Here is a 16,650-nt window from a genome sequence, read left to right as displayed (position 1 = left end):
TGCACATGGTGCAATTCTGTTGATGAAGATATTTTACATGTCTTGCATGACTGCTCAAAGGTTCAAAATTTATGGAGAAGGTATGTTAAACCAGAACTTGCAACTCAATTCTTTAATACTCAGCTTTGGGATTGGTATTGACTTAACCTTGCTAATGACATCGGATGCATTGAAGTCGAATGGGATTATTGGTTTGTGACTATCTATTGGCTTTTATGGAAGAGGCGAAATGAATAAGTGTTTCAGAATATTGTGGAATCTAACTCCTCAATTTCTGGGCATGCATAAGCCATTCTAAAGAGTATGCACTAAAACCAAAAAGATTTGGGAAAGACTAGTCTTATGAAGCAAGTGGGAGAGTCTTCTCCTTTGGTGCTGACGAGTGACTGCTTGAATCTTTTAGTAGACAAAACTTTCTCAGAGCATACAAAAGCTGCAGAATGTGGAGGAATCCTCAAGGAACAGAACGGAACTATATTGAGAGCTTTTATGCTCGGGCTACAGACTGGGGATGCTTTGTCTACTGAAATATGGGCTTGTTTAATTGGTTTGAAAAGTGCATGGGAGAGTGGAAGGCATTCCATTATACTCAATTGTAATTCTGCTATTGCTGTGGATCTTATACAAGGTGGAAACATGAAACTTCATGACTGTAGAAGTATCATTATGGAGATATGTGAGTTACTTAGCTAGAGTTAGATTGTGGAGGTCCACCAAATTTGTCGTGAGCTTAATGGTGAAGCTAATTCTCTTGCCAAAAGATCTTTAAATGAAGCTCCTGGTCCTCATCATATTGCTTTAATGGTGCCTTACTCCTTGGAGCTTCTTCTAGCCTCCATAGGCTTTTTTTTTTTTGTTGGTTGCTTTGGTTTAGTTTTGTTTATTGTTTTGCTTTCTCCTCTATATAAAAAAAAAGGCTTTTACTTGTTTAACTAAAGTTTGTGTTGAAACTTTATAATAATTTAACTGTTTCTAAATATTATGTAGCTTGGCAAAAAAGTTTAGAATTTAATATTTTGTAATTTATCAATTTATTTTAGCTTTTTATAATTTAATATTTTGTAATTTATCATTTCATTCTGCCTTTTTGAAATTTAAATTTTTGAAATTTTTAAATTTATTTTATATTTTTTATTCTACCTTTTTAATAATTGTAAATTGAAGTTTACTATTTTTCATTTAAATTATTATATATATAATAATAATAATAATAATAATAATAATAATAATAATAAAATTCATGTCCATTATCATTTTATATCTAGACTGGCTTTTGAATTATATCATCAAAATATAAATTACATTACACTCATACTTTTATCTTAATTTCAATTTATAAATTTTAGTTCATTCTAAGTTCAGTTGTTGATTTGCTATGCAAACTTGTAAATTAATAATTTAAAAAAAGTTTATTTTACATTAATCTTCTTAAAATCAGACACATGACAGTTAATTTAAATTTTGGCTACTCACGAGTAATCTATAAATTATTGATCTAGAGTCTTTTTCACAATGAAATAAAAATGAAAATTAGATATTCTTCTAACAAGATTCTCATGTAGTTGTGTGTGTATTTTATAACTATTAAAATCACTTAGATGGAACCATTAGAGCTCCTCAAAACTCTTGGGTCGAGTAAAAGAGCTATTTGAGATTGAGATATCAACGTTGAGTAAATAAATGCTCATTCATTTATTAAACATTAAGGTAGATCACCAGAAAGATTTGGAAAGATGAATCATTTTTTGGTAGTTTATATTAAACATCCATGTCGAATGTTGGAGTTGAATATGCAGATGAATGTATAAAATTTAAGAATTAAGAATATCAAAAAAAATTTAAGAATTTAATATGTAAGATCAATCAGATGTCACTCCCTTTGTTAGTAGTTACTTACTTTTAAACTAACCTTATCTTTTTATATTTACTCTTATTAAATACTCTATAATAAATATAAATTCATTATCAATAAGGGCAGTTTTGAAAAAAAAAATAATGATTACACCTCAAAAAATTAAAAATGCCTTACATTTTTTAACAAAAGAAGTAATTCTCAAAAATAGAGATAGAATATAAAAGCATATATGAATTCAAATCAATTTTTGAATTTATAAATGAGCGTGTTTCCTACATAATATAGTAGATAATTTTATAGATTTAAATTTATAATACTTGCCATCTATTTAGGAGAAATTTTTAGATAGATAAAATGTACCACGTCATTTATGATCTATTTAAATATTTTTCTTCAATAAGTTATTGATATCACTCCGGTTTCCACTCATTAATTTCATAATAATCACATTCCTAAATCTCAAAAACTTTATGCGTATGTTTCTGTTATCTTAGCTCGGGTGCTATTTGGTTTGGCAGCCGTTCCGCAGATAGAATTATGGAAGACATGGTTAATTAATTAATTCACATGGATAAAAGAAATTAAGTAAATTAGTTACTTATAGAAAAATATGTATTAATTTTTATATAATACACATCTTTTTAATCATTTTTATTGAAGTAACATAATTTATGCGTCATGCAACAATATAATTATATGGATAGTTTGACAAACAAATCATAAGCATGCGAGGAAAAAAAAGTTGGAGTCTTACCTTCAAGACAAAAAAAAAAAATCTCAATTAACTTCTATATTTATTATTTAAGACTAGAGGGGTATATGATAACTTTTTATAACTTGAACTATAAAATTTATATTAACTCATACTCTTCTTTTTTAAAATTATAAAATATTATAAAAATTACCTACTTTTTTCATACCTATCCTTATTTAATAAGACAACTTCATTATAAATAAATATGAAAACTTCATTAATTTTAAATATTTATTGAGATCATTTTAAAAAAATCTTATTAATTACTCCTAAAAAACATTAAAATGCTTTCCAATTTTAAACCTGAAAAGAGTAGAAAAAAATGCTTTATAACATTTAAGAGGAATATATTCACAAGTTACCTTATAAATATACTTTAAAAGATATGTCTAGTCATTGTTTAATAATTTATATTTATTATTTTACAGTTGTACACCTTTAAAGACATCTTTAAAAGTATGCTTTTACAGTTTCTTGCACAGAGGCAGTTGGAAGCGCTGCCAAAACAAAAACAAAAACAAAAAATTGCTTTATAACGGAGGTATAGTACAAAAGTAATTTACAAAGTTTAAATTAAATCGAAAATTGAGATAGATTGTGAGGACAAACTAATTAATTTTCCTAAAATAGCAATTTTTTATCGCAAATACGTTGTCTTCTGCATTGTACATATGAGGAAACATGCCACATGATCAAGTCTTGCATTTCTTTTGCCAAAAAAAAAAAAAAAGAATTCCCGAGTTCTTTTTGTGATAAAAGAAATAATTTGTAAACTATCCAAAATAATCACCATCAATTATGAGCATTCTACAACGATAGTACAGTTTCAACCAGTATTTGCAGCAACGATGCTTAAGCACAACAATATTGTCGTATTGCAGTTTGCGGAGATGCTAAGGATAGGTGGCATGCAATTTCTTCTTCCTCTGATTCGTCGTCGACCTCAAGCTCCAGCTAATATGCTCGGCATTCCCCCCATCTTTCATTCTAAATGTTCTCAATCTGTATGACTTCGTCGAGGGACGAACACGAGAATCATAGAAATAATCTCGATACATACAATTTGATACCGAACACGAGAATTACAACTTTTTTGTCAATAAGACCACACCAACGTTTTACCAAAAGAAATTAAGTTCGACGAGGACAAAGTCACAAAATTGAGTGAAAATCTATGCACGTTCGACCACAACTGTGCATCTCGTGGAGGGGATAACAGCGAAAATTGAGTGAAAACAAGAATAGAGAACAGGTTGAAAGAACCAAATTACAAGTCCAAATAGATGAAGCAAAGGATCATTAACACAGAAGTGCGAACTCATGCTACATAATAATAGCACTCATGCTACATAATAATGGACTTGTTGGAATGAACACAGACATGAAATGTTGTCCTTAGAAGTCTCGGAAGCTCATTTTTGGGTCAATCATTTTTCCTCTGCCACGACCTCCCCTTCCCCTTCCCCTTCCCCTCCCCCTACCTCTCCCTCTCCCTCTCGAACTGAAACTCCTCCCATGTTTCATCTCCACAAGGGAATGAAGCAACTCATCACAAAGAACACAACCACGGTGCAACGTAGCTCCGTCTTCCAGAGGAGTTGTTTTCTTGTTGAAGTCCACTTCTATGATTGTGGAGTCACATTCAGGGCATTGTTCCCGAGTTGTGGAGATTCTGTGAGCACCTTGAGGAAGAAGAACAAGGCAATTGCACATATTGCAATAGAGTCGCCAATTGGGAGCGCTTACTGGGTCCAAGACAAGTGTCCCACTACACTCGGGGCAAGCACAGACCCGTTGTGAAACCAGAGAGTTTGGGCAGGTGGGATGGGGGCAGAGGATGCATGGCATGCCAGCTCCCTTCCCTAGCTTGCCAGAAGCACCGATTTTAGCCATATTGACGAGTGTTTCAATGCCCTCAAATGGAGGATTGCTGTAGCAGTACGGGCAGAGTGGGAATGATTTGCCCTCTGGGCCAGGCATGGAGCAGATCAAAAGCTCGAAATTGTCCAAAGGACAAGCCAGCTCCTTGTACAGCTGTGGAAGAATATTAATTGCTTCGCTAAATCTTCAGTTAATTCAACATACAGTTAAACAGATATCAGACAACAAAACAAAGCAAAAAATGCAACCTCAAAAAAAAATGAAAATAGTGAAGCACGGAGAGGTGGATACAATCATTCACGCCAAGAATTACTTTCAATCTCTTACAGAAAACATGTCAAATGATGTGGGAAAAGGATCTCTGTTTCTACTATGTCAGTGCATTTTGCTGTATTGCATCTCCGTTGCAGTTTTGAACCATTTAAATCAAATTTTAATCAAGGAATAGATTAATTTGTACTTTCCAAAATGAACTATCAAATATGAACCATCAAATTCAATCTAACAGTTCACAAATGCAGTGATTTTTAGTGGAGAAGCGGTTTCTAAAAACAGAGGGGCAGCAACGTGTATAGAGAAAAATAAGTTTGTTTTACGGGTCAGAGGACGGGAATTAGATGGAAAAGAAGAATGGATATAAATATAATCACTCTAATAATATATCAAAAGCTGAGAACAAGTGCACACTACATATAAAAAGATTAAGGGGGCAGTTCACTAACTTGAAGATAGATTTGAGTCCATGTAATTTGATAGGTAATATGCTGTCTTTTTCGGCCAGAACAATACATTACCTTAATTGTTCCCTTCTGTGGAAGATGATAAACCTCCTCACATGTATTACAATACAATCGTGGTGGCTGAGAAGAAATGTACTTCATATATCGCAAGCATTTACCACATTTACTAAGAGTACGCCCTGAATCAGTAAGTGCAGAGAATTGTGCTTCAAATAATGCATCCATGTTTTCAATCTGATCCAGATAGAAGGGAAATGAATATAATTAGAACAATGCAACTCTCCATCCATGAACTCTGCAACTTACTGGCAAATGTTATGCTGGACCAAATTTTGAGACGACCTAAAATAAAATGGACTAGAACTGTGAAGCACATGGGAAACATGTGACCACAGTCCAATAAAGGTCCGCTATGTGAAAATTGAAGAATCATATGAAAAGATAAATATCACAAAAATTTTGAATACTTGATCAAACATTCGAGTCAGGGGAAGAGGAAGAATTAACAGAAACAAACGGACTTTGGTTTAAGTTATCAAGTCAAAAGAAAATTAGGAAAAGAAAATATATTTTTCTGATTTTTTTTATTTTAAAAAACTCATATTGAACCATAAGGCGACCATCAAATCAATAGTTAGTTAGGTCACCCAACCTTCTTAACAAAGTAACTAAACTTCTGCTTGAATTGTTGCAGTACATGCTGCACAACACGAGAATGATCTATCTGACCCCTAGCAATTAGAGTAATTTGCTGCTCAATGAAGCTACGGATATCAGGTAGGCAGAGGTCTGCATCAATTGACTGATAACCTCTTATTAAACTCACACCTAACGGAGTTGGGACAAGCTTCCTGCCTGCTTGTACCTGCGATTTTGGAATTCAAGTGAATAATCACTACATTATACATTAAAGAACATTCTACGTAGACATCTCTATATCCACAACCTGCACATAATTCCGTTCACAGATGTTGTTGATATGTACGGGAATTGATGCATCTGTTCCAATCCCATTCTTCTCCATAAGGGAAATCAGCTCACTTTCACTTAGATAATCAGGTGGTGTGGTGGTCCCCTGTAAAATTTATCATTTCAGATGTCAGATAAATGTTCAAAATAAGAGGCTGTCAAATGTAGCATGATTTTCGTAATTACCCCCTTTTCTCTTTTAAGTATATTCACAATAAGATCTCATCACTGAGCTTTTATCCCAATTTAATCCAAAGATACAACCCCCTAACATTGCAAAGTAGAGGTAATGGTATGGATGCAAGAAAAGGTGCATGATGCAGCAATTTTTAAAAAATATAAGGACCAAATGATTAAACTTTTTCAACATTTAATTTCAAAACTTTTAAGATTTAATAGTTTGTAAGCACATTTGCAATTTATCTAATTCTAGCATGTAACGAAAGCAATCTTTTCTTTAAAAAAAATTACACCATACTCATTTTGAAGTACCCATCAAAGTATACATACAAGTAAAACTTGAACTTAGATTAGAAGCACCCATGCTCCGTACATAACCCCAGAACAGAACCCCTTCATCCAACCAAAAAAAAAAAAAAAACTTCCTAGAAAGGAAAGAAAAGACTAGGTAGGACAGAAAGAATCCAAAATTACAATCATAAACTCCGCATTGATGCTGAATTTGGGTAGGGAAATTCCAGTTACCTCATATAGCTCCATTTTTGACACACCAATTTTCTGCCCTTTCGTGAAGGATGGAATATTTTTATCATTTACCGCTAACCAAGGCATAATAGCCGTAAATCCTTTGACAGTAACATGCATCCCTGTGCAATGAAAGGACTCTCCGCCAACTGAAAATTCTACCTTTCTCCTGGAATGAATGGCAAAAAAGGCATGTTATTTCTGAATTTGAATTAGGATCTCTCAAGTTTTAAGAATGCTTGTCCTAGTAGAATTGGGGTATGGGTTGCCTAGAAAACGTTCATTATATATCTTAGGGGTTTAACCCTTTATCGTTTGGTCTGAATAGATTATTAGGTGTGTCAAAAAGCATTACCTGTTGATTTGGGATATTGCTTGAAGTCCATTGGTATTGAAGTAGAATTCAATTCACCTAAGCAACCATTGTTAGCCTCACAAGTGAAGTTTCACAACTTTTGCCACTGACCAGTGTCATTATTGTTGTTATCTACTTTTCCCAAAACCTAATTTCTTGCTAGGAAAATCCTCATGCTTCAATGAGCATCATTTTTCTGATCTCTAGTACCTAAAGGTTCTAAACTGTGAAACAGATCCCACCATCAGAATTGAAAGCTGTCAATCTAATAGAAGAGAAAAATTGCCGCCAAAAACAGATGCATGCACCACTAATTAGTCGGTTGGTTAGTGATCATTGCCCGTTTTTGTGTATATAGGGCAAGGGCAGCCTTTTGGTTAATGAAATTGGCACGGCTTTGCATTTTCTCTTCTCTACTCTCTTTCAATCTACTACCCACCTATTCTTCTCTTCTATATCTCTCTTCTACCTCTGTCTTCAACAACAGGTTCCTTCAAATTAAATTAGCCATTATCACCTTTAGGACATTAAATCATCCCTCATCACCCAGAAATCTCAATATTACTAACAATAACTTGACCTTAACTATTGAAAATTCTAATGATTACAAGTCTAGATTTATGGCCCTATTTTGTAGTTTGCACACCTTGAGTTGGACCTGAAGTATGCACCTTTCTACACTTAATAATAGTTAATACAACTGTGCCTTGATCGTTCATTACTTCAATTAGTTGCATATCAATTAGTTGAGTACATTATGCTGAGCTTTGGTCTTTTTTTTTTCCCGGACAAAGAGCTTTGGTCCATTAAATTCCAACATTTTTTTGAAATATAATAAATACACTGACTAGGCAAGATTACTACCAGCTTATTTTAATCAAATCAGAGATGATTCACATTAATGGTGTGCTTGGATTAATGAGAATTTGGATTTGGATCTGAACCAAATCTCTCATTTGGACATGCAAAAAAAAAAAAAAAAATTATCAATTTGGGTTCAAATCCAAATCTATTCTAAATTATAATTTCTTTGTAATTTCAAATTCCCTCTATACCCTAGTCATTTAAAATTCTAATAACTACAAATATTTTGTTCTCCTTGCGTTTTCATTATTAATATCTGTAAGACTCACATCTTTTCTCATCTCTTGTCGATTAAAAAATAGAAATAAACTCGGCACTTCCAATTTTTCATCTTCATTTCAAATCTCAACTCATCTCTCTTCTTCATTTGAAAATTTTTAACCTATCCAAACAAAGGATTTCAAACACACAGATTTCAAATGTGATCTTTGAAATCCAAGATTTCAAATTTAAAATCCAAATCTAAATCCATTAATTCAAACGCTGCCTAAAAATTGAAGAAAATAAAAAGGGACATTTGTTGAATGAAGTCATGAATCACAATCATAATAGGAGAAAGGGTGAAAGAGAAGAGCTTTTACCTTGTATACTTGCAATCTGGGGACACTGTCCCCATGAAGTGTTGACAGACATATTGGTATAACTTCCAAGCGTCACTGCCTACCACATCCTCAGAAGTTGACCGCATTGGGGTGATAGGAGGGTGATCACCTACATCTGTTCCTAATCGAGGTTTGTGATAACCATTAGTGAGTAGCCCCTGTACATAATGACCCCATATTGGATTATTTGCTTGTGAAGAGAGTACACCCTGAAAGTCAAATGAAGGTGGGTATGCAGTGCTTTCTGTGCGCGGATAGCTTGAGAAGCAGCATGCAGAAACCAATCAAATGGTCAACATCTACATAAGGCGTAACAACAACATCACAATATAAAATACTAAACAAATTATGAAAAACCTGATGAAACCTTGAGTATACAAGCGCTCAGCTAGTTGCATGGCCATCTGAGGTCCAAATCCTAAAGCACTTGAAGCAACCTGGATAGAGTAAACATGGCACTCAAGCTACAATTTACGTTTATCAAACAAATGAGGGTACAAATAAAAATAACACTTATTCAACAAACTTAGCCTTGAAAGTAAAGTTTCAATCTTCACATGCATAACTTTGAACTACCTTAATGACCCAAGCAGAAGAAAAAATAACATCCTGTTATATTTGGAATGCCAAATCTTTCAGATGGGGGAAAGAAAATTAACTTTCATCACACTCACCATTATGCACTACGTTCTACCAGATCAACAATCTGCTTGAACTTAATGTCAAACATTTGTTTTAGTTTTTATTACACATATTTTTGGATGACACTTCGCATCCTTCCCACGTCCAAGGGAACCTGGCTTTCTTCATGTCATACATACAAATATACATTAACTTATTGGGAAGTTAACTTCTCAGGAAGCTTCCTGAGAAGTTAACTTTCCAAGAAGTATACTTCTAGGAAGTCACTTCCTATTAAATATAATTAATTGAATTAAGCAACTCCTAAGTGAAGAAATGCAGAGTGCAGCTGCCAGAACATTCATTTTCAAGGGGGGCCAACTGACGGAGACTTGATTAATTTGGGAAACCTAAGTTTCATATCGAGTAGTATAGGATATTCTATGGGGTATATAAGTAGGTTAATTCTCCCATCTCAATAACTAGCTTTTAGAGAAGAGTTTCCCATCTCACTCGAGTGCCCACCACAACGTCACTCAAGTAACCCCCCCCCCCCCGAAAAAGGGAAAAAACTACCCCCTCTATGAAGCAAACGGTATCAGCTTTTTTATTGAAGAAAAGAAAATATTGCTGACAAGAAGGTCAATGCTTCTCACTATCCCAAGAAGAATATCTGGGTATTATTCCTTCTATGCTAACGACAAAACCTTGAATAGTCAAATACCTGTTCCCTTGCCAAGGACAAATGTCATGAAAGAAATGCATCCAGCATTATGAGCCCTTACCATTAAGTAAACTTTCTATTCCAAAAGGCATGGTAACGAAATCTTACTGTTTCATTCACCCTTAGTCAGGTACTTGGGGCAGAAATTTAGCCGTGGAGGGAATTAGACTTGCATCGCAATAAATTGACAATATCAAAGTCAAATATCAAACTAATTCATCTTTACTTCCATTTAGTGCCAGGATGAAATACCGACTTCCATAATTATTTAAAAATGTTAATTTCAGGTCACTTTTGCAATGAAATGAGGTATTCCGCCAGTCCATAATCAGAAAATTCTCCATTCCTCAATCAGTTGACACAAATTGTATATCAAATACTAGTTGGCAAGGAAGCAATGATCCCCCACTTTTTTGCTAGGGAAAATCACTCCAAGGTCCCTTGTAAGGATTTTAATTACCAAGAGGTCCCATGAAATGCACAAAATCATTGTCATTCTCATTTGCCAAGTTGTCATTGCATAGGGGCAACGATTTGTACACTTCATGGGACTTTAGGGTAATTAAAATCCTTGTGTGGAACTTCTCAGTATTTTGCCCTTTTCTCTAACCTTTAGAAGATTGACTGTATTCAGACCAACAGGGCGGCTCTTGCATTTCTGTTCTTCAGATACATCAGTAACTTCCAAAAGTCCATCTTCAGTTACTAGCTTTTGAAACATGACAACAACCTGCAAAGATATTTAAGTATTAAAAGGATGCCTTCCAAGATTGAAAAAAACAGTACAACAAAAGAATAGAAATTTTACATCCATGTCAAATAATCTGCCCCGATTCCATTCTAGCTTAATTTCATAGCCATTGTGTATTATGTACGGATGCAGAGTCCAAAACTTTTCAGGCTTGAAGGTATTTATTTGCAAATACCTCTGCACACAGAAGCCTAAGGTAGGAGTTTGACATGGCCCATAGCTGAAATAAGCGAACAATTGACAGAATCAATCAGTCTAGTGATGCTTAACTTTGAGTTGAAATATTAACACGAGAATGCCACTGAATAGAACAACAACAACAACAACAACAAGCCTTTATCCCACTAGGTGGGGTTGGCTACATGGATCGCAAGACGCTACTGTGCTCTATCATTTATCAAGCTTTTAGGAATATTATTAATTAAGAGATCGCATTCATAGAGTAACATTATGAATGCCACTGAATAGAGTTTAATTAAAAAATAGAAAATTTGTGGCTTTTGTCACCAATTTGCAATGCATTCATAGCCTAAAAAGGCAGAAAAACTACCCCCTTCCAGGTGCCCAAACACATAGTTGGACATGAACTAAAGAACAAAGCACAATGAAGGGGAAACGCTGATATAAATAATTAAATATAACAACTATGTTGTTATGGCTTATTGTTATGAGCCAACAAAACCCAATGAATATACTCGACCAATTGCCTTTCGTGCAATTGGCAGTTCACTGATACTGAGAATAGCCTGAAATTATTTCAGCTATCCAGTTTTCAGTCCATTTCAAACCTAGAAGAAGCAAACCCTCATTGCACTCATGTTACACCAACTTCAACATTTAGCTTGAAGTATGGTTTATGTTGAAGCACCAAAGAAAGGAATAACCATAAGGTTCTGTTCAATTAGACCATTATTGCTTCAATGATAAGAAAATTATAATTTGGTATACGTGAAGTTGCATAATTCTGCATCTAGACAGTTCTTAACAGGAAGATGAGACTACTGTTAGGATTGGGAGAGACATAATACTACCATTATTTATGAATTAAAAGAAATGATGGGAGAAAAAAGAACAACAGCATATAGAAGATAAGTCACAATTCAAAAAGAGAAGTGAGCAGGAAACCAACGATATAACTTTGGCATCTAGGTTCCCATATTTTCCATGAAAATAACTTGTCTGAAATCGAGTAAAGGCAACTCCAACTTTTAAATCAATTTCCTGCCTAGCATCCACAGCCAGTGCCTCATCTCTATTCGGTTCCACAAGTTTATCCAGAGCTTTCAGGATATCCTTCTCAGTAACAGAAGAAAAGCGTGCACGAAAAATCCTCTTCCGAGTGTCATTTACATTGAAGCTAGTCGATTCTATAACTGGGGAAAAAACAATATTCAAATGCTTCAAATTTTGAAATTCCTAACATGATTCAATATGTAAAGAACGTCAAATAAAACAGATAAGCATGAGGTTAGTTCAGAGAAGAATATATTCATTCAATATACTAGTGTAAGGTTAAGTCAATTCCGCCATTCACTAAGCATGGAGAAGGGAAACTGTAAATATAGGAAGACAACCTGTAGCTACATAAACCGTGCACATCATGACACATGATATATCTTTATGTTCCCTGTGTATGCATGCATACATTACTACATAAGGCATCAGCACTTTTAGGTTGATCAGCAGCTAATTACATTTAGAATAACCTTAATTCAAGGTTTGCTCAAAGAATCTCAAACATTTTCTGTTGATCACATTCAGTAGTTTAGGTCAAAGTAGAGAAGGCAAGGTTCTGGGAAAAAAAAACATTTATTTTCAACAGATATTGATCATGACTGAATTAAATTCCATTTCTCTCCCATGAAATAAATAGCAAGAAATCTAGGATTTGGTTTCAAATTAATGAAAGCAAGGGGTGACGGTATTTGAAGGATAAAGAACAAAAGACCAAAGAAAAGCAGTTAATGATAAATAAAGGCAGCATTCTCCTACTTTTAAACTCATGCTACCAAAATAATATTTTTACATTGCAGTGACAAGGCTCATATGCATTAGACCTACTAAAATATCAAGAAACGAAGGCAATAAAGAATAATAATGACAATATGTCAATACAGATAAATTTACAATTACCTTCAAAACATATATTTTCTCCTTCACGATCACAGTCTAACCACAATACCAAATAATGACAGCCACGAGCTTCTTGATTCAGATGTCTACATATATGTGCCTAAAAGGAAAGAGCATTCTGGTATTAATAACAAATGAAGGTACATAAACAAGATCAAATGCAGATGACACACCTTAAGCATTTGGTGGAACTAATAGATGACAAAGATTAAAAGAAGGAAAAGCAGAAAGCTATAAAAACAATTCTGGCTGGCTATCCAACAGAGGTGAAGTTAAAAACTAGAGTTAAAATCCTAGTACTTCTCTTCATCAAAAAGCATCAAACACCACATAAAGATTGTAATTCCAAAGCACCTTATTCTCCATTTTCCCCAAAAAAACTCAAAACCATGTAGGAAGGAGATGACTTTCCATTTCAGAGCATAACAAAGTCAGGGGAAAAGGCCCTTGTGACGTCTATACACCTGTAAGTCTAACAAATACTTTATCAAGTATCACATTCCAAACAAAAGTTAGCCTGATAAGGAGTTTTAAATTTCCAAAACGAAGCTGTAACAACTTGGAAGTTATTTAAAAGAAAAAAAGACTTAAACCCTTACTAATGAAATGGCCAAGGGAGGCAAAAAAGGCACCTTGCTAACAGCTTAAGTTTTAAGATATTATGATTTTTGGACATGACACAGGACAAACGGTTATAAAGCCTGATCAAGTTGGCTCTCGCTTTGGGTATCAAGGACAAAAGAAAAGAAACTTATTTTTCTCCAAATAACAGAACAGAATAAATTATGAGAACATATAAGTGAGATAAAATTTGAACTGTATAAGTGTAAGAATTACCTTTGGGTTTGTTTCATTCTTTATAACTGGAGCTTGAAAAAGATCTGATGGATCTGTAGCTGCCCAATCCTGATATTTAGCGGGAAAATCTACACTAAATTGGCAAGAGAGACAGAAAGACTTCGTTCAATATTGAATCAACGAAAGCTTGGGCTTGAGCAATATGCAAAGAGTAGAATGGTCAACATCATAAACAAAAATGAGTAGAAAAGCAGGGATGCTATTACTTGCCAGTAGCTGCACTTCCAAAGACAATGAAGTTGTACCATATAACATAGATAGATATTCATACTAAACAACACGAGCTACTTAAATATCACAGGATGCACTATCTTTTTCTTTTTTTTCCTTTTCTTTCTTTACCAGATAGAACAGAATCGCATGACAAAATTTCATTCTCATGCCTGCTTCCACACCTCAAGACTGTAACTTCTTTTCATTCCAAGTTTCTAGTTTCTACAATTCCATTAACATTTAATCCAGTGTGCTGAATACCAATGAAAGTGATGGTAATACAGGTAAAGCATTATCTCTCTCACACAGTCAGCCCTCGAAATCTATGATCTAATTATTAAAAGGACCAGTAACTCACAATCAGCCCTCGAAATCTATGATCTAATTATTAAAAGGACCAGTAACTCACATAAAAAAATAAAAAAGATGCGAGTAGAAATAGTTTTCTTCCTTGTGAAAAAGATTAGTAACAAGTTGTATGTTTCCGGAAAAGAAGGAACATCAATACAACTCATAGATTTATTTATTTTCTGCCTCTCAATCTCTACAGCCTAATTCCAGCAAGGTGATCAAGACTAAAATTCGGTAACAGATGGAATTCACATAAGACAAGATGACACCTATATATGCAAGCATAATCAACTCCATAAGAACCTTGATCATCATTTATATCAGATTTGGAATCATAGTTCAATAAATATAACATGACTCTCCAACATAATTTTACAAATTTTTCTCCATGAAAAGTTAAGCTCGGTTAGCAACCTTTGGAAAGTTCACTATTTGATATTTGTGGAGGAGTACAAGATCAAAATGCCCTAGCATAATGCCATAAAGTATCCAGTACCAGAAATTTATTCTGAAGTTCAGAGAGGAGATTCTGCCATGAATTGGAAAATATATACGCAATTTTATTCTTGTTGAGTGGGGAATGAATTATGAAGTGAGTACCAATATATAATACACAATTTATAACAGTCCCAATATTAAGTATTTATTTTCCACAGTTGATCAGAAAAGGACCTAAATATATGCCCAATGACTGATGTTACTTTAAAGTGTGAACGGGATCCAAGAAATGTCCCCTCAAATTCATGAACGTCTGTGCTTCCTTTTCTTGTAGACATCTGCAAACACCCAAATGTTCTTCAAAAATCAATGACTCTTTCAATAATAATGTGCCAAGAAAAAGGACATTCTAAGACAAGAAACGGAGCCCATTGACTGTTACAAACATAACAGCACAAAAGCGCACAATGGTACGAACTGGTTCAAACATAACGAAGGCAAAAGTTAGCGACCGATGAATAAACTTTATTTCGCAAACTAGTGGAAGCTTTAACAAATAACATTTTTATAAAAGATTTCTTGTTTCGTAGTCTACCAAGCTATAAATCCTTCTAATTAATACATTAAAACTGAATCAAGTTCCAGAAGAAAGTGAACTAGAAATTAAAGAATTGTTACTACTACTACTAATTACTAAGTTTCAATGTATCATAAATATGACAAATATAAATACGATGCTAAAAAGGAACGGAAGTAAAATTAATGTAGAGCCTTTCTTTCCCACAACCACATCCTCCCGGGCCCCAATTTTTCTTGAAGAAGAAAACTCATATGCTAAAGTTAAATACAACAAAAATAAAGCTCCCATTAACTAGACTCGCATCCCCAGTTTTCTTGTGCTCAGAGCCTTCAGACACATGCACTCCCTCTTTTTTCGTATTATTGTCGTAATAGACTAAACTTAAGCTCGAGGTTTCGATATTGCGAGCAGGCAAGAAGAAGAATAGCACGTGCCAGAGTACCTGACCGCGGGAGAGAACAGAGGCAATAGAAAGAGCAATGCTAGGCTTCTCTGCGACCTGTAAGCCACGAAAGCTAATAAGCACCGAAACTCACAAAGCCATTCATGACAAATATACCAAAAACACTCAAAACTTGGACTAGTAACCATGAGGACTTTAGGAGGAGCCATCTCGATTATTGAAGGGATTTGCTTTTCTATTCCTCCGGGGATGGATGTCTCTTGTCTGTATCTACTCTATTTGGCTACCTTGAACTCCTTTTCTCCAGTTGAGGCACTGTTTCCTCGATCGGCCTGCAAATTTCAGGAGGAGTCCATCTTATCAAATGACAATATGGGAAGAATAAGCATAACTCTTGAATGAGGCACTTTTTTATAACACGTCTCACACTTCTGTAAAAATATAATCGAAGTTTCTTGAAACCTGATTATAATTTGTCATGAAACTATCACTGTGCAAAGATTATAATGCCCTAACATTAAACCAGTCTAATTGTTAGTTATGAAATTTTAATTATAAATTTGTGATTGTGATGATTTAATTATAAACATAAACTCACTAAAAATGCCATTCTCATCTCAAATTTATAAATTATCCAAACAAATTTATCTATGGATAGACATGAAGACAATCTCATATTTTCACATTCATAATAAACCACAAAAGATAAGTTATTTACACAATCATAAGATTTAAGGAAAACTAATAAAAAAGACATAGTTGAAATTAAAATTGTGCCCAAGGATCAAAGTAGATTGAAGGACTAAGTCTATTATTTTATTCATAAAAAAATTTGATCAAATGACCAAAATAC

At 34.1% G+C, this 16,650-nt stretch overlaps 1 protein-coding gene across 3 annotated transcripts; it reads right to left on the bottom strand.

Moving 5' to 3' along the window:
- Positions 1-3,647: 3,647 nt before the first annotated feature.
- LOC129308715 (DNA topoisomerase 3-beta) lies at positions 3,648-16,204 on the bottom strand. 3 transcript variants are annotated; one of them, XM_054950045.1, is made up of 15 exons: positions 15,983-16,204; positions 15,829-15,893; positions 15,049-15,152; positions 13,792-13,885; positions 12,955-13,054; positions 11,951-12,194; positions 10,879-11,041; positions 10,681-10,800; positions 9,083-9,162; positions 8,705-8,983; positions 6,905-7,073; positions 6,177-6,305; positions 5,883-6,095; positions 5,213-5,464; positions 3,648-4,643 (listed from the first exon to the last, which is right to left on the bottom strand). In XM_054950045.1, exons 3-15 carry the CDS (start codon positions 15,150-15,152, stop codon positions 4,005-4,007), a joined length of 2,586 nt encoding a protein of 861 aa, XP_054806020.1. In that variant the 5' UTR covers positions 15,829-15,893; positions 15,983-16,204; the 3' UTR covers positions 3,648-4,004. The 3 variants fall into 3 exon arrangements, with proteins under 3 accessions (XP_054806020.1, XP_054806018.1, XP_054806019.1); XM_054950043.1 differs by having other exon boundaries at positions 15,837-15,893; XM_054950044.1 differs by having other exon boundaries at positions 5,285-5,464; positions 15,837-15,893; positions 15,983-16,202.
- Positions 16,205-16,650: the final 446 nt, after the last annotated feature.

Source organism: Prosopis cineraria, unplaced genomic scaffold, assembly GCF_029017545.1.
Source record: "Prosopis cineraria cultivar Desert tree isolate PC_DT_omini unplaced genomic scaffold, ASM2901754v1 PC4, whole genome shotgun sequence".
Lineage (NCBI taxonomy): Eukaryota > Viridiplantae > Streptophyta > Magnoliopsida > Fabales > Fabaceae > Prosopis > Prosopis cineraria.
Note: the sequence above shows the minus strand (reverse complement) of the source record. Positions and strands in the feature narration are given on the sequence as shown.